This window comes from Schistocerca gregaria, chromosome X (assembly GCF_023897955.1).
Source record: "Schistocerca gregaria isolate iqSchGreg1 chromosome X, iqSchGreg1.2, whole genome shotgun sequence".
NCBI lineage: Eukaryota > Metazoa > Arthropoda > Insecta > Orthoptera > Acrididae > Schistocerca > Schistocerca gregaria.
Window position 1 is genome coordinate 668,972,380 of NC_064931.1, and position 24,031 is coordinate 668,996,410.

At 38.7% G+C, this 24,031-nt stretch overlaps 1 protein-coding gene across 1 annotated transcript in view; it reads left to right on the plus strand.

The window, feature by feature from the left end:
* LOC126297634 (zinc transporter 2-like) overlaps positions 1-24,031 on the plus strand; it is an 81,090-nt gene that overhangs the window by 15,366 nt on the left and 41,693 nt on the right. The window contains exons 2-4 of the mRNA XM_049988656.1: positions 785-922; positions 3,775-3,937; positions 10,348-10,501. Of these exons, the coding sequence (XP_049844613.1) occupies positions 785-922; positions 3,775-3,937; positions 10,348-10,501 (455 nt within the window). The remainder of the gene's footprint in view (positions 1-784; positions 923-3,774; positions 3,938-10,347; positions 10,502-24,031) is intronic.

The following is a 24,031-nucleotide window of genomic DNA, read 5'->3' on the forward strand; positions in this document are numbered from 1 at the left end:
TTATCGACATACTGTTGTGCTGTAAGAGTACTGCAAATGACAATCAAAGTGATCCTGCTATGAAATGAAGTGGCACCCTAGAGCATAACTCCTGGTTGTTGGGCTTGTGGTGGGTGACAGTCAGGTTGGTACCCACTGCTGCGTCAGGCGTCTCCTGACATATCTCCTTTGGTCTTTGGGTATCAGCTTGAAGCGACTCACCATTGGACACAATTTTACTTCAGTCAGGGAGAATCCAGACCAAAGATGTCTAGAGACACCATGGGCAGCAGTGGGATACCAACCTGACTGTCGCCCACCATACGGCCTGACAACTGGGAGTCATGGTGTGGGGTGCCATTATGTTTCATAGCAGGATCCCTTTGGTTTTCATCCACAGTACTCTTACAGGACAGCACATTTCATAGCAGAACCGCTTTCCTTGTCATCCACAGGACTCATATGGCACAGCGTATGTTGACAATATTCGACACCTTGTTTTGTTGCCCTTCACGGCAAGCCATCCTGGGTTTACATTTCAGCAAGATGGCACATGCCTGCATACGGTTAGTTTCTTCTGCCAGTCTTCATGCTTGACAAACTCTACCATGTCCAACAAGGTTGCCAATCTCTCCCCAGTTGACAATGTTTGGAGCAAGGCCCTCCAACCAGCTTGGGATTTGTTGATCCCATTGAGATAATTTCTTCATCATGTGTCGCTCTTTTTGTTTTTGTTGTATGTGAGGTTTGTTTTTTAGTGGCTGCTTTCACTAAACTGGCTACAGCTCTGTTCTCTTATTTTCAGTTTTCCAATGGCGACAGCAACATCACAACATTCACACCTTGCGAGACAACACACTGTCATCATGTTTCATCGCAACCTTATACTTCATCAGAATGTAGGAAACTGTTGTTGGCTACTGGCATGTGTGTTGTGTTCATGGTAAGTTGTGAATTTGTTAAGTTACTGCATATTCATTTCTACAATATCTTGTATTCTGTATTTTTTATTCAGAGTAACAAGTTCCTCTTGACGTCTGCTGCTGCCAGTCAGATAACAACATAGTAGTGGAATACAATGAAGTGATAAAAATTATGGGATAGTGATATGCACACATACAGATGGTGGTCGTATCGTGTACGCAAGGTATAACAGGGCAGTGAATTGGGAGAGCTGTCGTTAGTACTCGGGTAATTCATGTGGAAATGTTTCTGGCATGATTATGGCAGTTTGATGGGAATTAACAGGCTTTGAACATGGAATGGCAGTTGAAGCTAGACTTGAGGGATATTCAATTTTGGACATTGTTAGGAAATTCATTATTTTGAGAGTGTACAGAGAATACCAGACTTGAAGCATTACCTCTCACCATGGACCACACAGTGGCAAACAGCCTTCACTTAACAACTGAGAGCAGCGGAATTTGCGTAGAGTTGTCAGTGCTAACAGAAAGCAACACTGTGTGAATTAACGTCAGAAATCGAAGTGGGGCGCATTACGAATGTATCCGTTAGGACAGTGCCACGAAATTTGGCGTTAATGGGCTATGGCAGCAGATGACTGATGTGAGTACCATTGCTGACAGCATGACATTGACACCAGTACCTCTCCTGGGCTCAAATGGTTGGACCCTGAATGACTGCAAAAATGTAACCTGGTCAAACGAGTCCCAATTTCAGTCGGTAAGAGCTGATGGTAGGGTTAGAGTGTGGTGCAGATCCCATGAAGTCATAGACCCAGGTTGTCAATAAGGCACTGTGCAAGCTGGCGGTGGCTCCATAATGATGTGGACTGTGTTTACATGCAACGTATTAAATCAATGCCACACTGAGTTGCTGCACTATGCCAGGTAAAGGGAGATCCAACACAATATTAGGAGTTATCCTGTGATTTTTGCTACATCAGCATATAGAATTCTCTCATTGCTTGCTAACCAGTTGAGGTAACCACAGCATTAGGTCCTTTTGCAAGGCCATGAACGTTTTATTTTGCAACCCATATAGATATTAAACTTCCTGGCAATAAGATATTGACAAATATTCTATATGTTATGGTCTCAATCTTGATAACACCATAAATATTTAAAAGAATGGTGTTTATTGTAAAATCTATGTATAAATGTGTAATGGACTGTACTGATTTCAGTACCGGCATATAAAACGCTGGTGTTAGCTGTGCAGTGTAAAGTGTTGCGGTGAGTAACTGAAGCACATTTTGTCCATGAGATTTCGCAACGTATGCGCAAGTGGGCACATCCGAGCGAGTGCACATGGCCATATGCACTGAGCACTCAGCACTGTCATTAGATAAGGTAGTATTTGCCATCTTCAACCATTTGCACCAAGCCGTGCAAAGTTCATTCACTCTCTCTCTATCACACATCACAGAGATTTGAGACTTGCCCAAGTGCCCGTAATCCTCTAGTTCAGTTTCTGTATGCTAAAGGAACATGTCCACTTTCCTTCCCAATCTCTGCTAAATCCGAGCTTGTGCTCCATCTTGTATGATTTCATTGTCCAAGGGGCTTGAAATGTTAATCTTTCTTCCTAGCTTAGTGCTTCTATTGCGTTTCAATTAAGACTTGAGAAGTAAGACCAAGATATCACCCAATTGCAGCTATCACCAAAACTCCAAATGCTCTTTCTGCTGGCTGTTGTTCTGGCACATGCAGCCTTTTCTGATACAGCTGGTTGCATCTAATAGTGTAGCCGAATGCAGGAGCGTGGACAGGAAGAAAAAAGAAAGTACAGTGACCTTTTTATATGGCTGTAAAATCCAGATTGTATTCTGATTGTAAGACAAATTTTATCTGTACTCAACGTGTAGATTGTTCATAAACCAGTTGCAGTGGATCACAGTTCTCCAAGTTGAATTGTGAGGTGGTGTTTTTTTTAATTGAAGGTAGGAGATGAGGTACTGGTGAACTTAAAGCTGTGATGATGGTTCTTGATTCAGCGAAGGTCCCGAGTTTGAGTCTCAGTCTAGCACACAGATTTAATTCAACATCAAGGTTCATATCAGTGTAACTGTTGTAACTGTGCTGCAAAGTGAGAATTTCATTCTGGAAACATCCTGCAGGCTGTGGCTAAGCCATGTCTACACAATATCCTTGCTTCCAGGAGCACTGGTTTTGCAGGTTTCTAGGGGAGCTTCTGTTAAGTTTGGAAGGTAGGACATTAGGTACTGGTGGAAGTAAAACTGCAAAGATGGGTTGTGAGTAGCCCAGTCGGTAGAGCACTTGCTCGCAAAAGGCAGGGGTCCAGAGTATGATTCTTAGTCTGGCACACCATTTTAATTTGCCATGTAGTTTGTTTGTTTCATGCTGCCAAGAAGGAGAGGAGAAGCCATATGAGAATTCATACTGTGTGGGAGCGAGATAAAAGTGGACAAAGCAAACTCATTAATAAAGAAATAATATTAAATTAGGAATGTTTCACTCTGTTTATTTCTTATAGTAGGATGTACCGTTGATGGCTTGGACTACAGGAACAGAACACACGCCAGTTTGGGAACTGTAGGAGAACAGATATGACCTCCTTCAAGAGTTTTTATTTCATATCTTGAGTATTTTAATGACTATAAATGTTAGGCAGAACAATCATATGGAGATTTGTACTGCTCTCAAATAAGGGCTCAGTATTTTATTGTTACACCACCTAAAAGAGAATCTGTCATTTTTAATTGTATGACTTTTGTGGATGGATACATTATACTCATTTTGTACAATAATTACTACAACTTAAGCATCACATTTTATATCAACATGTTTGTTGTAATAGCATTTGATTTTGCAGGTTGCAGAAATAATAGGTGGCTATGCAGCTGGGAGCTTAGCTGTCATGACAGATGCAGTGCATCTTATGTCTGATGTTGTTGCATTCCTTGTGAGTTTATTTGCTATCTGGTTGAGCAGACATTCTCCTACAAGGAAATTTACTTTTGGATTCTTCAGGGCAGGTAAACTTCTCATATACATTATTTGTTCAATCTATGCAAAAATTCAGAAAACATAGCAATGATCTTCATGTTCCCAAATCACATAGTAAACAGTAAATTGGCAGAAACTATTTTTATCTCTTCTGGACACAATTCAAAGATTTATATAACAGAATGAACTTGGACATTGCCAGAATCAGGATTAAAGCCTACTAGTTACCATTGTTTAGTTGCATATCGTTTTCCTTCCTAACTGCCAGTTTTGTTCACCCCATCCCCTATACTAAGAACTCAGAACCAGGTAGGTTAACATAAGGCAAGCTAACATTTTTTATCATATAGTGTAGATAAAATTGTCATCTAACAGATAATGTAATAGTTTTCTCCCATTGAAAATATTTGCAGGTTAGACAATGAAAACATTCTCTCTGAGGGTACCTCAGTACTACTGAAATGTGGCTTGTTGTCTGGGAAAACTATGGTGTTCATAAAGCACATCACATCCTTAAACCTATTGTGATATAGAAATGTAGCAGTTTCTGTGTTACAATTGTATCTGGAGCAGTAATATGAAAATGAATAGTGCCAAAAATTTAATTCCCATACATTTTGAAACATTTGCACAACTGGTAGTTAACAGGGTCTTCTACTTTTCATTGAATTCTTTTGGCTGTCGACACAAATACATCTGCACATTTGCATATGTTTTTATTGTCTAAAAGGCAATATCATCATCATTTTTAAGGTCATAACAAAATGAGACACAGGGTAACAGTTCAGGGCTCACGAGAGCCATTTTGTAGTTAGAATGCCCATATTCATAGGATGTCTTGAGTTAACACATCACTTTGTTTTTAAAACTGGTAATTGTGACTGTGACGAATTAATCGTAACGTGAGCCTACAGAATCTTGCAAAACAAAACAAGAAACCACATCTGCTGATAGTATATTGATAGTCTGTATTGACTTTTACTTTGTACCTCACAGTTTTTCATACTCATTCACGCCATATGAGCAGGCTAGACAAGGAATAGTGTCTTTCGAGCTCTTAAGGAGATTTGAGAAGTATAGTTTGTGGTGTTTACTGAAGCAGATTTCTGTGATGTTTTGTTACAACTTCTCCAAAGCAATAGCTGATATCTAATTCACACAGGCAAGATTGTCGATAGTTTCAAATTGTGTGTCGTGTAGTCATACTTGTCTAATGCAACATATTAAAATACGGGCTGCAGTGACGCCCTTGCCATAACTGATTCTACAAAATGATCAGGACAAAAACAACATGCACAAAAGAGCAAAGTAAGTTCCAAAGTATGAGAATGAAAGAATACTAGACATGGACAAAGACTATCAGAAAATAAGCTGACACGATGAAACAGCCAGAATAAAAACTACAATGTGATATTTTAGGAAATGTTCAGAAGAGTGAAGAAGCAGTCAGTACATGCTCAGTTCCCAAGAAAATATGAACATTCTGGGTAACATATGATTTATTTTTTTCATTCTGTAATATAGTGCTGATGTGAGCAAAAACAAAATAATGTTGATATTCTGTGATGTCCTACCTAACCACTACTTTTAATTCTCCCTGAAAATCTATGACAGCCTTAATTTGTATTTGAAACTTACCTTGTTGTAAATATGTTTCCTGAAATCACATTTCTTTCAAATCCCTTTCATCTGTGGGATCCAGTGTAGTTTGTTTCTCTTACTTGCCAGAAATTTTAATATCTGTTGTGTTGCCCTGGTGTGGTCCTTTCTAAGGACATGTCCAATCAACATTTTTGTATCAGGCTAATGCAGATTCCCATCAAACTGCACTTTCACCATGGGCTCTGAAATACAACAGCTAGCAAGTAGATACAGTTCCTTGTGGCTCTGCAGATGGCACAAGCCAAAAGTACAGTGAACGTGAGAGTACAATGAGCGTGAGCGTGCCCTCTGGTGGCATTCTGCTCTTAAATACATGGACATAGTTGCATACTGCTATTTACCTGTCTGGTAATGTCATAATGTTGCATCGATCAAACAAATTCTTTTAAACAAGTTTGGTATTACCTATTCAGCAAAACTATTTTTTGATTTATTCTACATTCATAATGACCATTTCACTTAGGATTTGTGAAACGGACATTACCTTATATATATATTTTTATAAATATGAGTTATATATTCTTATTTTATGATGTGTTCTACAACCTTGATGATCTTATCATTGTGGATCGATGTAACAAAGTGTATCTAATCTAATCTAGTAGATGTTCACAATGAGCTTGTATGCTAAATTCATTGTGTCCACACAGCTGCTTTTTCTGTCAGACCAGTTTCTATCCCTTTGCTTAGGGATTTCTCTATTCATAACGTCATCCATCTAGGAGCTGTCTTGATGTCGGTTATATACATATCTTCTGAGGAGAGATCTGTAAACTTGCTTAGCCTCGTCTCTGGAGCTTAGTACTTTTGACTACCACAGTCATGTCAGACAGTCTGTCTTTGTTTCCTTTTTTCTTGCACCCAAATCAAATTCCATCCTTCCTTTCATTTTTCAGATCCATTCCCTGACATTTTGTCAAGGATGTAATTAAAGAGTAAGAGGAAGATCTCCCATCTTCCTGTCTGACTCTGGCTTTTATCTTGAAGGACTCTGAAAGCATTCCTCTGAACTTGACATTGGATGTCATGTTTGTTTGGCCTGTTTAATTATTTCCTTAGTGAGTATCCTCATTAATGTGTTTCTTTCTGTATTACTCTATTTAATTGTCTTGTATAATTTTTGCCTTGTGATTCTTGTGAATTTGGAACCTGCACTATAGCAATGCTTTTCCTTTTTTAATTTTTTTATTGCAATGATCAGTAAAAGTTACAGGAAGCCGGAACAATGAAAAGGACAAAATTAACGTTTTTGGTTTTTTCATTGTAAAATTATTTGGAGTTTTCTGAGTAAAACAAATCAAGTTTCACTCTTCTAAGTGAATTCGAAGTGTTTTTTTTATCACTGCAAAGTTGACGCATCGTGTAAACGGTTGTAGCGACTTGGTGTGTCACCTCTGGCGGCGCCGCTCGCTGGCTGCAAGTATGGTATCTTTGCGGAATTAGACAGTATTTTGTTTTCCAGTGTTGTATGGCCTTATCTCTGTCACAAATTACTGTTCATATCGCTAAGCATAAACGCTATACCGTGTGTGTTGACTTGTGGAGTTTGCTTTGTGTTGTTTAGCTGTTCAATTTTGCGTATTTGATGAATTTTGCTTGTACCTGTTTTACGTATTTGGTTTGTGGATATCAGCATGCCCCGTTTCAGCAATCAAGTGCTTAGGAAAAGGCACAATGAGTGGAATAAGAAATATTTTGTTGTATCGAAGGGAGATGCTGCTCAGACTGCTTCACCGACTACTCCAAATGAATGTGATAGAACTTCTTTCAGCAAGAAACTTTGTGACAGCAAAGAAAAATTTGAAAACTATGAAAGTGACAGTAATGATGTGAATGGAATAATTAACATTTCCTTGCTTTCTAATATTTTGAAACATAACGTATTATGCCAAGTTTGCAAAGAAAGAGGACTGGAATTGAAAATAACTTCACACAATCGTTTGGCATGTAAAATGTTATTGAAGTGTAACAAATGTGCTGCAGAAGTTTCATTTTCTAATTCTAACAGTATTCCTCTTAGTGGTCATAGTAAAAAGAAGGAGTATGATATAAATGTTAGGCTAGTGTATGACTTGCATTGCATTGGCAAGGGCAGTGCTGCAGGGACAATGTTATGTGGAATTATGAACTTGCCAAAACCACCAACCAAGTTTAGATTTTATAATGAATTGGTGGGATCTTCTGCTGAAGATATTGCTCAAACAACAATGAAGAAAGCAGTTGAAGAAGCTGTGACAGATAATGGGAATTGTAGAGATTTAACTGTTGCTTTAGATGGATCATGGCAATGTAGAGGTCATAAATCTCTAAATGGAATTGTGACAGCTACCAGTGGAGACAATTGTAAAGTAATTGATGTTGCTATTCTCTCAAAACATTGTCGATGTAAGGGCAATTCCAAGGTCGAACATAGTGAAAGTTGTGAAGCAAATTTTTACGGCACGAGTAGAGCAATGGAAGTAGAGGGAGTGAAAGCAATTTTTTCCAGAGCACAGGAGTGGTATAATGTAAGATACACTAACTATGTAGGATATGGTGATTCCAAGGGATATACAGCTGTAGAGGAACCCAAACCTTATTGCAATGAAATTCACATTAAAAAACAGGAGTGCTTTGGACATGTGCAGAAACACATGGGGGTTTGCTTGCGCAAACTAAAGCACACATTAGGATCCCAGAAGCTTAGTGATGGTAAGACCCTTGGAGGAAGAGGAAGAGTGACACATCAAGCAATAGATAGATTGCAGAAGTATTATGGGTGTGCAATTAGGCAAAATACAAGAAGCATTGAGCATATGAGGAGAGCAGTATGGGCATTATTTTTTCGTTCTGCGTCAACAAATGAGCACTCACAACATGCACTGTGCCCCACAGTTGATGACTCATGGTGTAAGTACCAATCAGGAAAGGAAGATGCCTGTAAAATCTGTTTGCCAAATGCTGTAATTGATGTAATTAATCCCATTTTCAGAGATTTATCACAGCCAAGTTTATTGGAGAAGTGTTTACATGGGAAAACACAAAATCCAAATGAAAGTGTAAATAATTTAATTTGGATCAGGATTCCCAAAAGTGTGTTTGTACAGACAAAAAAAAAAATGCATTTTGGAGTGTATGATGGAAGGGCAACATACACTGAAAGGAAACCTTATCAAATGTGATGTGCTGAAACGTTTAGGTTTCCAACCAGGACACAACACCATTTCCACAATGCGCCTAATTGATGAAGAAAGACTAAGATTTGCAGGAAGAAGAGACAAAAGCCTACAACATGCAGGAAAACGAAAGAAAAGACCAGGGAAAAGGAAATGAACACTGGAAAAAGAAGAGGATGCCCATCATATGGGGCAGGAATGTATTAAAAAACTTTGGAAGCCATTTCCCGTAACTTTAAAATTTCCATCTTTGAGGAACATTTTCGCAAAAACTGCTAACAGTATATCAATGAAATTTATATTGTATAATTCAGGAGTTATAGAAGAAAAAGTGCAAAATTTTAGAGGAAAAGATAAGCATCTGTTTAAAAAAAATTGTAAAACAAAAACCAATAAATATTTCTTAACATGGCAGTATAACTTTGTAGATAAATATTCACTGAACATGTTAGTCCAAATTACAGCAATATATTTAATAGTTTTAGGAAAAATGTTCCTTCTACGAGGGCTATCCACAAAGTACATTACGTTTTGGAATTAAAAATAAAGTATTGGGATTTTTTTTAATTATATACAGATGAAAGCCACACTTCAATACTACTTTTCTACATAGTTACCATTTAAATTAAGGCACTTATTGTAGCAATGGACGAGCTTGGAAATTCCTTAGTCGTAAAATTCGGCCGCCTGCACCTTCAACCACGTGGTTACCTCTTCTGGAAGCTGTGTGTCGTCATCAAAACGCTGCATAGCCAACCACTTCTTCATTGCTGGGAATAAGTGGAAGTCGCTCGGTGCCAGGTCGGGACTGTACGGCGGATGAGGAAACAACTCCCATTTAAAAGATTCGAGAACTTCCCGAGTGGCATTTGCCGTGTGGGCCCGGGCGTTGTCGTGAATCAGCAAAATCTTTGAGCCCAACTTTCCCCTGCACTTGTTTTGTATTGCTCTTCTGAGATTGTGCAGAGTTTGGCAATACCTTTGAGAGTTTATTGTAGTGCCTTTTTCCAGGGAATCCACAAAAATCATATTTCTACCGAATTACTGATTAACGATGTGGTTGAAGACACAGGTGGCCAAATTTTACGATGAAGAAATTTCCAAGCTCGTCCATCGCTATGATAAGTGCCTTAATTTAAATGGCAACTATGTAGAAAAGTAGTATTTAAGTGTGGGTTTCATCTGTATATAATTTTAAAAAATTCCAATACGTTATTTATTTTTAATTCCAAAACGTAATGTACTTTGTGGATAGCCCTCGATTTTGCTAAAATTAACATGGACGAGATGGATCATTCCAGCTCCCCTTAAAACAATTTCCTCGGTATACACTGATTTGATTTTATGCTGTAAACTATATCTTGTATTGTGAAGAGCATGGTTTTGCTTTGTTGAAGTACCCTGTATTCTACAGGAGGATTCTACATTGAAGTTGATGTCTTTTGTGTCACAAAAGAATTAATGTCAGTAATTTATTCAAAGCTTTTGTGTGCATTATATTCATTAAGGAAGATTACACAATTTCTAACTTGTTTAATTTGTGTTGGGGTTTATTTTTGGCTATTGATAAGGAGTAGTGTAGTTGTTTCAACTGAAGGTACTGACTTTTTTTCCTTTTTCAGAAATTTTATGTGCCCTTGCAAGCATACTGCTCATATGGTTAATAACTGCAGTTTTTGTGTACTTGGCAGTACATCGAATGTTAAGTGGGAAATATACAATAAAAACACAAACAATGATGCTGGTAGCAGGATTAGGAATTGTGGTAAATGCAATGTAAGTACATATTATGAAATATTACCTTATTCTGAATGTGTCCCTCTTCCTGAAATAATTAATGTACACATTCTTTAGACAGTTTCAAAATAATGAAATGAGGGAAAGTCAGAGTAGTCTTATGCCTGACCAACATACTACATCGAGCACTGAGGTTTTGGATAACTGTGTGTGAATTCATTTTCTGGTGAAAGCATTAATGTTTCCATGTGAACAATTTCATGTTCAGTATAATTATACGTACTTCATTTGAAGTAGTAGTGTACATTCACAATTAAAATTTTAACTTAATTAGTAAATGGCAAATTGTGTTAAAATTTCTTCATGTTGATGTAAGAAAGTATCAGAACAAGAGTCATCACATAATTCTGTTGGGAGAAAATGTATTGCAGCATGAAAAGACTTGACAAGCTGCACCACCAGATGAGTCAATTGCTGAGTACATTTGTATTTCTTACGAGATGCTGTGAAGAACATCTGGTGCTGAACTTCACCAAGGTAACACATCACATCGACTCGGAGGCAGTCATAAGAATTGATAAACACACCAGCCTAGCCACTTGCTGCAGCCTGGACTCGACTAACAAAGAACTTTTTAAATTACATCTACAGCTGGAGAAGCAGTTCAGTTCCTGGACCTGGAAATGGATTGATGGTGTCACGTGGGGCACAACGAACTCCGCGCAAAGGAAGGCCACCAGACATCAAACATCGAAATTGGAACACGTCAGAGAGACAACCTTCTGATGCTCCCTGTAAGATTATCAGCAATCTCACGGCCAAGTAACTGGATGAGGTTGTGGTTTCAGTTCTTAAGAAAGGTCTCCGTTTTGCACCCACTCTTAAATTCGCACCTATCACGGACATCATCAGTGCAGTGGAACAGGCAACCACACGCATTTCACCTGAAGCAGCTGAAGAAGTGCATTGTGAAACCTATTGTGCTGTCACATAAACAAGACATGGGAAACTGATTGTCAGTTGCATGGAGTGGGCAGTCATATGGGAATTAAGAGGAGATTCAGATATGCACTTTTATCAGTCATCAAAGGCAAAGCAACTGTTGTCCTATCTCACAAAGATTAGATTGAGAAAATGTTTGGCCTGCTAGAAGGTGGTGCATACTGGAAAATTGACAAAATTCTATGAAGAAGGCGGAGAGGAAGACCATGGCACTTCTCCAAGAATCTGGCTTTTCAGGCAAGGTTCTTAAGAAGCTGCAACAGAGCGTCATTTCCACTGGGACTTTAGTGACTGCCGAAAGTTCACAAAAATGGGGTACCTCTATACCTCATTATTAGTAACAATGGTGCCCCGACGTACATACTCACTAAATACCTGAAGAATTTGCTTAACACTTATGCCAGGAAGTGTTCACATCGCATTCACTACTATGTGGATTTTGTGAGACACCTTAACAGCATTAATTTTAAGGACACCAACGTCCTCAAAAGCTTTGATTTTGTGTCTGTTTTGATTAGAGTGCAAGTGCCTTTACAAGACTCCTTTGAACTTACTGGCTATAAATTTGACATAGAAAAGACCAACCTTTTTAGGTGTGTTTTGATGTTGATATACTTTCTTTTTTTTGACTGTGGCTACTATGAGCAGGCGGAACTAGTAGCCATGGAGTGTCCACTTCCACCAGTTTTGCCAACATGTATGTGAAATGTTTTGAGGAGGAAGCCCTGGACTCCGCCCAATTGGCTGCCTTTTTCTTCTGGTATGTAGATGACACAATTGTAATATGGCTACATGGAAGAGAGAAGCTGAATTACTTCATCATACATCTCAGTTCCATACACCCAAACATCAGTTTTACCATGGAAGTGAAAGTGGATGGAGTGCTCCCCTTTCTGGAAGTCTTATTAAAATGAAGAGTGGCAGGCACATTGGGCTGTATTGTGTACCAGAAGACGACACGTACCAGCCTATACTTATACAAGGCCTTTTCAAAAAATTCTCTAACTTTGTCCACAAATTTTTTCTATACTTACTTTAACTTACTGTGCATAGTCTCCTGCGAAACATTCTCCTCCACAATTGATACACTGCTCCCAATTCGGTTTCCACTTCCAGAAGCAGTCTTACTATGCCTCTTGCTGGATTGTGCGAAGTGCCATTTGTGAATTTTCTTTTATCTCGCCTATCATTGCAAATCTTCATCCTTTCAACAGGATTTTCAACTTTGGAAATTAAAAAAAAAAAGTATGCAGGGGGCCATACAATTCTCTTGAGGAACATCTCATTCTCATTAGTATGATCCAAAATCTCTTCACAGATTGCAAGGAAAGGTATTATTGGTCTTGACTCATGAGCTGTGCACCGAACTTGACTGCAACACGATGCATCTCAAGATGCTGTGTCAGGATTTCATGACATAATCCAACTGAAATGTTACGTTCTTCTGCAATCTCGCAGACAGTCAGTCCTCAATTGGCATGCACAGTTTCGTTGACGTTACTAACAAGAACATCGTCGGTAGACGTCGAAGGGTGCCCTGAATGAAGGTCATCATTGACTTCCATCTGACCATTTTTTAATTGTGTGAACCATTTCTAACACCAAGTAAGGCTTAAGCACTCATCATCGTAGGCTTCCTGCTTCATTTAGTGTGTATCTGTAAAGGTTTTCTTGAGTTTCACGCAAAATTTAATGTAGATGCATTGCTCCTCTAACTCTGCCATCTCAAAATTCTCAAACTGTGTGACACAACATTCTACTCAATACAGTACTGAACAGTAACACACAACAATGGAAGTTTTGGCAGTTACACTTTAAACACAGGCATGTGCAAGGGATTCCAACCACTTTCGCTCCAACACACCAGTGGCCTGAAATTATGAACATTCCATAATTTTCGAACAGATCCCATATTCAGGCAGTTGCCGCCATCGGGCACAGAGGAATGGCATGCTCAAAACATTGGTTTATAGGGCTCGTATTCCCTTTGACAAAGTCTCAACTAAGAATGTGAACAACTCTTGGGTCTGTCAGATACTCTGCCAATGTGGCAAGCATATATAGAACAGATGGTGTGCACTGTCAAAGACTGTTCCAGAGAGCATCAACGGAACACCGGATTCCACCACCCTAACAAGTTGGCAGTCGCAGAACCTAGCCTTCCCAAATTATACAAAATAGATTATGACCACACCGTGGTTCTGACACAGACATTTAACTGTGTCATTAAATAATCTATCAGAATTCAAGTAAGGGAACCACTGATCAGTCCTGAGAGTGGCTACATCCTTCTTAAAGTCAGGGCTCCCCCAATTTGCCTTAGGAAGGAGATATTCCACTACAAACTGACCTTAGGGGCAGGTGGAGGAACAGCAGAAGTGCCACCAGCAAATGTACCTGAGTGTGAACGTAGGACAGAGCAGTGTGTTGGTGGGAGGAGTGGGTGAGGAGATGCTGGGCATGGGCGGCGCATAGAACGACAGATCGGAAGGAAAGGAGGAATAGATATAAGCACTTTGTGCCCCCCCCCCCCCCCATCCCCCACCGGTGCTCAGTTAATCAGCGCACCTGATGATGGTAATGTGGTTGCTTGCCGAAACATTGTGCCCATTGGACACTGATATCCACCCATTCACCCGTGAACTATTTCTTCGAGAGTCAAACCCATTCCTTTGACACCTCTTTTTCTTTCCAGTTCATCTCTGTTGAGTGTTCACATCAGCCACAACACCATTATTGGGAAAGGGGGGGGGGGGTTGTTCGTGGCACAGTTTTAATTTAAACGTTGATGGAGGCTTCGGTCATTTGAAAGGAACCATGTGAGGTGGTGCTAAAAGGCTATAACAGAATTTTAACATGAACCTGCCGAATTACAGCTACAGAATTTAGCCTCTGCACCTATTACTTCATTATTGTGTTAGAACAAGAAGGGGAATACAGTTTTGAATAAAAGGGAACTGTTCCTAAATGATTGGAGCTGATGGCATCTGAAAAAGTGAATTACTCACAGATAGTAAAGAGATGTTGAGATAAAGAGAAGAAGAAGAAAAATGAAGCTCCTAAACCCTTACTACTGCCAAGCAGTAATTAATAATGGATTGTGTAGATGAATTATCAGCATTGCACATTACGTTTGTACCATATTTATTGCAGTGGCATGAATATTATAACAGTAATGGTGGAAGAAAGGAGAAAAAGATAAAGAGTGTTTGATGGTCTACTGTATTTTTATTTATGTGAGGGATTGGAAACCCATGAAGTCAAGATTGCACGTTATATCTTCTTTATTTGAATGGATTACTAGTTTCGGCTAACATCTAGCCATCTTCAGATCTAAGATAATAAACAGATTTTTTCACATGTAAGCAGCATACAACAGTTTATAGAACTGCATGTAAGATTTTAGTAGGGTTCTAGAGTATATCCATGAATTAATTACAGAAGACAAAACTTTTTGCATGAAGTCATTTTAGTGAGTAGTTCCATATGCAAATATTGTCCTTTTATTTGCACTGCATCTTCTTTATATTAATGTATATTTCCAGTTTTATGACCATTGTTCAATTACCCTGGCCACAAATGATTGAAAAGCTGTTTTTACCTGTCATATATGGGTGTTGTCATTTTAAGAAAGATTTTAATGAAGTGTGAAGCTGCAGTGTCACCACCACTAATCAAGAATGTTTTATTTTAATATATTGTTGAACCCTACTACAATATTATGCACAGTTCTGTAAGCTGCTGTATGTGGGTAACATACGATAAAATCTGTTTTATAGCTTATATCTGAAGACAGCTAGATGTTGGCCGAAACTACTAATCTATCGAATTAAAGATGATTTCATGTATGATACTGACTTCATAAATTAAAAAAAGAAAAAAGACCATTTCAAATTATCTTGCTGAAATGTAAGTGTCCAGGGGCAGCTAAATTCCATGGAGATATTCCAAAAATGAGCTTGCTACAAAATGAGTGAAGTACTTTTCTTAGATCTCTACATTTTTATTACATGCTTCACTGTCACATCCATAAAGTTAATAAATCATTTCATATAAACTTGTCAAACTCTTGAAGTAATTACATAACAGCAAATGCTGCTTATCACAAATTCAGTACATTGCCACCACAGTCCGTAACTTAACCATACCTCAGAACAACTCTCTTGCCACAATTGGTTCCAACGTACGACTGAGGACTATAATGTAGCAAAGGTAACTTTCAAAGGTGTAAGTTCTATTTTAATAGACTGTAAGACTCCCTGGATGACTAACCTCTTGAGAGATGTTATAATTATGTCTTCTGAGTATACATGGTGTACCAGGAGGAATGGTCAGTATTCAGGGATATGACAGGAATGATCATTTCAAGCAAAAAGGTCTAGTAAACATGAGCTTCAAAATGCACCCCTTAAAAGTTATCAGCAAGTAGTCAGTAGAAGAGATATGTTTCAGAAAGGTATGCATTTTGAGAATCCATGTTTACTTAACTTTTTGTTTTGAATGATCATTCCTGTCACGTCCTTCGATATTGACAATACCTCCGGGGCTCACTATATACAAAATTCTCAAATAAACTTCAATCAGAACAAAGGAAATCTAATACTGAAAATAATATGGATACAACAAGATTCCTGCAAAAACTGAGATATCTGCAAATTTATACAAAACAGTATCAGTAATTTTATTTATGGGTGTCAGTGGATGTAGTAAAGATTATAGGGCATCAATCTTGCGTCATTACAAGCTTTAGGATGACTGAGCATATATATATTAACATGTTGCCACATAGCAACTGCAACTCAGATTTTAAAATAAATCTCCTGGAATTTTTAAAATTACTTATTTATTTTGTGCCTATTATAGTTTAATTTACCCTTTTTGTTTCGTCCATAAAATGGAAAGAAACACACAACCACTGAAATAAAGTGTAGAAATTATGAAGAAAGCAAAACTGGATGAAAAAAAATCTCTAAGGACACAATGTACTCTAAACCAAACTTGTAGACAGAATAGAAGTAAAACACCAAAATGAAGGAACAAATTAAACTGAAACCATTGCACATAAACAAAGAGGATCCCACTAAGAGATAAACAAGATATATCAGGAAGTTCCATAGAATACTAGCATCATGAGAACCACCTGAAGCCAATATGTGAATATGGACATGATAGTGGAAATGAGCTGAACCTTTACAGGCAGCCTGCAGTTGTCATTGCAGCTAATCATTACCCTCAGGTTGCAGGTTTTGATGATGTTTCTCCTTTTCTATTGAATAAATCGTCACCAATAGCTTTAAGATCAACATTTTGTAAATTGGTTGAGAAAATCAAGCTAAAAAGTGTGTTGGAGCACTCGAACAGTGTTGGTACTACATTACTAGATGTGACTCAATGGCTCTTTGACGTGATTGGACTACAATGTGTGTGTTATAACAGCTTGCCCATCATGAGCTTAAAAAATTATTTTTGAGGAGTTTTCTGTCTTGTAAGTTGATAGAAACAAGGCCTGTGATTAGCCACATAGACAGTGATACAGAGACTGGTGGAACTGACAGGCAGATCCAGTCAGTTAACAGTGGCAGAATGAATGGTTGGTCAGAAGCAAAATACAGGTCATAGAGAATATTGTAGTAAAGCATGATAAATGTGTACATTGTGTGATCCATAGAGAGATCAATAAATTATCAGCAGAGAACTCTATGTGAGGTGCGATATCTGTAGTTTCGTAGAAGACAACAGAGTGCCTGAGCTGTCTGTGTTTGCAGTATTTATTGCTTGTGTTGTGACACATCAGTTGTGCTCTTCATGGCTGTATGGGACAACTTACTGGTTGGGCTGTCTGAGTATCTCTTACTGTGCATCAATATCAATACTCTGGCTGGACAGGGAATCTGAGTCGCTATCAGATATTAAACACCTCCCCCTTAAAGTGGCATGTAGGAAAGAAATGGACATATTTGCAACTGACCCACCAAAGAAGGTGAGAGAAAGATGCTGAATTCCCCAGCAGAGGGACTCATGGCATTTCTAAGTTGTAATTGACCAGATCTGATGTCAGTGTGAGGACCATGGGTAGTAGTAGTAGTAGTAGTAGTAGTAGTAGTAGCGGCTGATTGCCTATGGGGAACTACGTGGACATACCTGCATGGAAATTGATGCCAGTAGTGCCTTGGTGGGCAGCAGCAGCTGCTCTGCATCTGCGGACATCTCATTGTCTTAACATTTGATTTCCACTCCATTTTCTTTTTTGTCAAGAAGGTCTTTGGTGGTGGGAACGAGAAGAGGCTTAGGGGATGGCAATGGTTGCACCTCCATCAGCTCCCAACGGGAGTCGTCGTTGACCCCTTTTATCACTAGTGCTAGGGGCAGGAGCATAATGATAGTGACAGGCAGGCAATAGGGGAGGTTGGGAAAGCAGTGTGGTTTTGTTGTGGTTGTGTCTGTGTCTATCGGCCGAAGTCTATTGTGGAGAAATCAGAGATGCGACTGTGGTGCTTTCTGTGGTTGATGACTGCAGAGCCAGTTCTAATGTTTGGACTAGCCACAACTTCAAACACTTGTCACCATGTATGAACCCATCTGTGGGAGACTGCATTGTAATATGACTGTCCATGAACAATGGGCTCACTGGTCCAGGTGCAGCAGTATGATGAGAGTATGTGATCCGTGCCCATAGCATACTTCAGCTGGACTTCATCTGTTGGCACGGATGGACTGTTACACTACCTATTCAAAAATATCTGGACACTTCTTAGTGAACATTAATGTCGCAAGCTGCAGCCTGTGTCTGTTGTTACTTAGTGTGCTGTGATTGGGAATTTTTCAGGGATGCATGGCTGGTTATGTCCAAGGCAGAACACTGTGCTTTGTGCCTGTCAAATTTGTGTCTGGTCTGCCAGGCACATGTTAAAGTGCATCTGAATTTGCGTGCTGTGTGTTGGGTCAATAGTGGATTTTGTAATTGTAATTACTAAGAAATAAGCCCTACTCATGTACTCATTAGACTGTGTTATCAGAGAGCTTAGATTGGTGGTCAAACACAGCAACTAGGGATTTGTGATCTGCATTCAGGTATAGTTTTGTTACATATAGATAAATGCGAAATTTGATGACACTATGTATGAATCATAACACCACTTCAGTTTTTGAAGTTTTGTTGAGCTGCAGTTAACATTTTCAAAGTGAATGCATTTGCTTTTATGTTTCATTGGTATATTTGTTAGATAACACTGTGCCAGTATCCAAGTCATTGGTAGGTGGGAGCTGTTAGTTCTATTTTAAGGTCATAAAATGCTTTCTTACATGTTTCTGCCCAGAAGAATGCGAACCCGTTTTTACTTCATTGATGAGGAAATGGGAGATTTGGGCAGCCTGTAATAATTAACTTCTCCTACAAATGGCAGTAACTCTTTTAAGTTCTTATGAACTGGTAAGTTTATTGCAGCTTTGTAGACCTGCATGCACATTAGCTCTTTCTTACTCAACATGCTCCACCAGTATTTTACACTCATTGTAAAAAGAAAATAGCTGAAAATGCGGACCATAGACTTGAAGTTGGTCAAATAATGCTAGTAGACTTTGCAAGTGCTGCTCCCACATGACCCCATTACCGTTATGTCATCTAAGCAATTTGCTAAGTTTGGAATGAGATGAATTGGTAGTTTGGGGTACCTCTTAAATCAGGGCTGGCCATGATGTGCCGTTTTTTGGTTGACACAACTCATTTCTGTTCAGTAGAATTGTGCTGTCAGCACTGCTGACCATTCGTTATTGTTGAATTTATGAAGGAAGAAGGAGTGCAGGAATGAAAATTAGAACATGGGGAATGGACTACAGACTGCACATTTTAAGTGGACTTGACTGCCCACTGCCCACCATCACACATTGCAAGACGAGAAACAACTTCTTTCTGATTTCATGAGGATGCATTTAAAAAGAAAATCATGTTGTAGAAGAGGCACATTCTGACAAAAACAGTCCAGTTCCCTAAACTTACTGGTGTAAAAAAATGGGATATGAAAATTCATTGTAGCCTTGAAAGAATTAGAACAAAAGTTTTCTAATATTTGGGGACACTGCTCATCTTGCATCTGTTTCGAAGCTGTTTTCAAGATGATTTGCCATTTCAGTTGGAAGCACTCCTTTGCACTTGGAGATGTAATTGATTGATCTGCACTGTAACTCTCATTTTAAACACAAATAGTTTTATGTTAAAACTGCCCAGGACATCAAAATTGTTTGCCTCAGGTAGCATTTTCGCAACTCCATAATGAGGTTGCAAAAGTGCTACAATATTTCAGTTAACATATGTGTGTGGAAGAACCTTTTTCTGTCACACAACTAAGTCAGTTACAATTACGTGGCAACCTGAGTGCAAAAATCTGTGAAATTGTCTGTGACTGTCTGTATTTCAAATAAAAACTATGTTATGCCATCAGTGTACCAAAAATAATAATAAAATAGTGAAAAATTGTTTTCTTTGTGATCTATTTTGTTGAGGAGTATGAAATAGGAAATGGAGTTATATGCAGTGCGACTGCATTGCCATCTAAATACAGCATATTTGCAGTTTTCCCCTCATCCCCCTCCTCTCACACAAACAGAGTGGTGTGACAATGGCGGCAGTGTTCATCCTGGCTTAGTGCTATGTCATATGGACCTGGGCAGGGCTTGCGAGCTGATGTTTTGGCCGCCTGTCTTAAATATTGTGTGGGTACTTTGAACCTCAAAAGGCCAAATGGTAATCAGCTGCACTGGTACATTAGTGAATAGCATATTAATTACTTCAATTTGTTTAGTCCTGCTATTGACAGACAACTGTAAATAAGCATAAGAATGATGTGTTTTAGACCCAAACTGGTTAACATTACCTCCAGCCTAGGAATTTAATGCAAATCTGTGTGTAATTGAAGATTAACATTAGAGTTATAATGACCACATGTTCTGATTGAGTCATTAGGCATTTTTATGACTACCATTTGATTTGGCCACTGGCTTGAAGAATATCTTGTGCATCTCGGCATAGGTAGAATACAGTTTATGAGCACTCACACTTATGGTAACGCAGAAACCCGTGGAACAAACAGTCAGTTCCATTTTTCAATGACAGCGGAGTTTACAAAGTGAGTGGATGGCTAGAAGAAAAGTTCAGAGTACAGTGAAAGTCATCAAAAGCATAAACAAACTTTCTAGAGAGTGAGCTGATTTGAGAAACGTAAGCAGGTAAAGCAGTCTGCCATCAGTGGCGAGTATTGAAAGCTTCAGAGAGTAGTGAGAGCTGCCAGACAAGTGTGGTGCCATGATATATATGGACACTGTCACGTCAGTGGATGGACCAATATTACATACCTGCAATGGCACTGTGCAGCCATGGTATGAACCCCTAGTATCCTTGATCTTTCCTTCATATCGTTACTTGGGGTGGGTAGGGAGTCCGAATCACTGTTGTATACTGAAGAAGAAATGAGGGATATTACTCCAGTGCTTTTTAATGTATCTACTTCTGCCTTAACTTAATTAAGCATGGTGAATGGCTCTAGGCATGCTCTGCAGAACTTAGGTACTGCAGATAGCTTTAATGTTGTGTGTGCTTGAAAATACCATGCACACCATAATGTAGTTTTGAACAGTTGCGTGAACTGTGCACACACAAAATCATATGCCTGGAATAGAATCATGGTTGAAACTATATTTACGTGGTCTTGAATTTGAAAGCCAAAAAGTGCAAAAGTATCTGTCCCAAAAATATTAGTTACTGTCCAAGAATTTAATACCCACAAGTTTAGATGTCTAGCTTTTGTTTCCTTCGTTTGGATTGACATTTGGTCCTGTAATGGCATTGACTGCCTATCGTATGTCAACACTTTGTGCTGAATGTACTACAGCCATGATGAATCAGTGAGCGAGTACATTTTCATGTTAATCTAAAATACATCTGTGGCTGTGTCCAACTGAAAGTATGACCTTCACTGGTGACTTCCAGTACTAATGTGAGCTTCTGCAACTCTACCTCTGCTTGCATACTAAGTCTTGCAGATCTGTAGCCCATTCTGTGTATGTTTGTATACATTGCTTAACACACTGATTAAATTTGAGACTAGTCACTACCACCGGTGTTTGGTGGCCTTAGTAGTCAGTCAGCTAACCACAAACATTAGAAAAACTCCTGGGGCCCAAGAGCAAGTGTAATTTCTTTATTGCTTCATACATTTTGTTATAAGAAAACAGTAAAAGGGTACTCTAATGATCAGGCTCAGTTATTCGACTTACCTCGCAATGAATAAAAAAATGATGGAAGTAGACCATCCAACTCTTCTTCGTTTGATCAAAGTAGGTCGTGGTGGTTGTTTTTGTTGTTGTTGTTGTTGTTGTTGTTGTTGTTGTGCTGCGCTGCTGTTGTAGCAGTTTTAACATCTGCCACTGTTTAGCTATTGATTTGTTAGCTGCTCCTACAATATCTGTTGCTGTTGCAGTTCCCACTTGCTGCTAATGTCGCTTTCTATTCTCCATGCTGTTCTTGTTGGTTGGTAAACTGCTGCTGGAACATTTGCTGATGCAATTCCACTGCTGCTGACACAACTTCAGAAACTCAGGACACATGCTGAATGCTGACTAGTTACACAGTCAGGAATGTTCTCATTCCCACTTGTCTATCCTACTCGGGAATAGGTGGAAACAACTTTCATGTCTATGAGCATTTGCACTGAACAGTTCCACAGAGACCACTAGAACAGACAGGCTGGACAACATAATTATTTCTGACTAAACATTGTTATCAGTATGTGGGCTGGGTGGGGAATTTGAAATGCTGTCAGATTCATACCATAGACCATAGTAAACAAACTGGATTAAGGGAAAGAACCCTACCGACAACCAAGCTCAGATAAATTTACACAAAAATATTTGTTGTGTTACGTTGGCTTTGTGAAGTACGTCAAAATGGTAAACCACTTTATTCATTTACTATTTACACGTCAAAAAAGTTCCATCGGACCAAATTGAGGAGCAAATCTCCAAGGTCATGGAATGTGTCAGTACATGAAATTACAACATAAAAGTAATAACAGATAAAAATATTAGGTTTATGAAACTAAAAAAAGTCAAGCCATAAGTTTGGTAAGTAAACACAATCAACAATACGACGAGAATCGGCTTAATTTTTCAAGGAACTCCCCGAGAGAATAGAAGGAGTGACCCATGAGGAAACTCTTCAGTTTCAATTTGAAAGCAATTGGATTACTGCTAAGATTTTTGAATTCTAGTGGTAGCGTATTGAAAATGGATGCTGCAGTATACTGCACACCTTTCTGCACAAGAGTTAAGGAAGTCTGATCCAAATGCAAGTTTGATTTCTGGCGAGTATTAACTGAGTGAAAGTTGACTATTCTTGGGAATAAGTTAATATTGTTAACAAGAAATTCCAGTAAGGAATATATACATATTGAGAGGACGATGCCAAAATATTCAGGCCCGTGAACAGGGGTCGACAAGAGGTTCATGAACTTACACCACTTATTTCCCGAACGACCCATTCCTGAGCCAAAATATCCTTTTAGAATGGGAAGAGTTACCCAAAATATAATACCATATTACATAAGTGAATGAAAAGAAGCAAAGTAGACTAATCTTCGTGTTGAACGATCACTCACTTCAGATACTGTTCCAGTAGTAAAAATGGCAGCATTAAGTCTTTGAACAAGATTGTGAGCATGGACTTTCCATGACAGTTTACTATGTATCTGAACACCTAGAAATTTGAACTGTTCAGTTTCACTAATTGTATGTCCATTCTGTGACATTAAAACATCGGGATTTGTTGAATTGTGTGTTAGAAACTGTAAACTGCATTATTTGAAACCAAGCAAATGTTGCGCACAACATCCTTTACTATCAAGCTAGTGTCATCAGCAAACAGAAATATTTCAGAGTTACCTGTAATACTAGTGGGCATATCATCTATATTAATAAGGAACAGGAGTGGCCCCAACACTGATCCCTGGGGCGCCCCCACTTAACCGTACCCCACTCAAATTCCACAATACAGCCATTCTCCACACTGTGAATAATGACCTTTTGCTGTCTGTTGCTAAAGTAAGAGGTGAACCAATTGTGAGCTACTCCCCGTATTGCATAATGGTCCACCTTCTGGAGCAATATTTTGTGATCAACACAATCAAATGCCTTAGTTAAATAAAAAAAAGCCTAACATTTGAAAACTTTTGTTTAGCCCATCCAGTACCTCACAGAGAAAAGAGAATATAGCATTTTCATTTGTTAAGCAACGTCTAAAGCCAATCTGTACATTTGATAGCAAATTTTGTGATATAAAATGATCAATTATCCTTACATACACAGCCTTTTCAATAACTTCAGCAAACACTGATGGCATAGAAATAGGTTTAAAATTATCTATATTATCCCTTTCACCCTTTTTATAAAGTGACTTTACTATGGGTTACTTTAATCGTTCAGGAAACTGACCTCTAAAGGAAAAATTACAAATGTGGCTAAATACAGGGCTAACATGTGCACAGTACTTTAATATTCTGCTAGGCACTCCATCATATC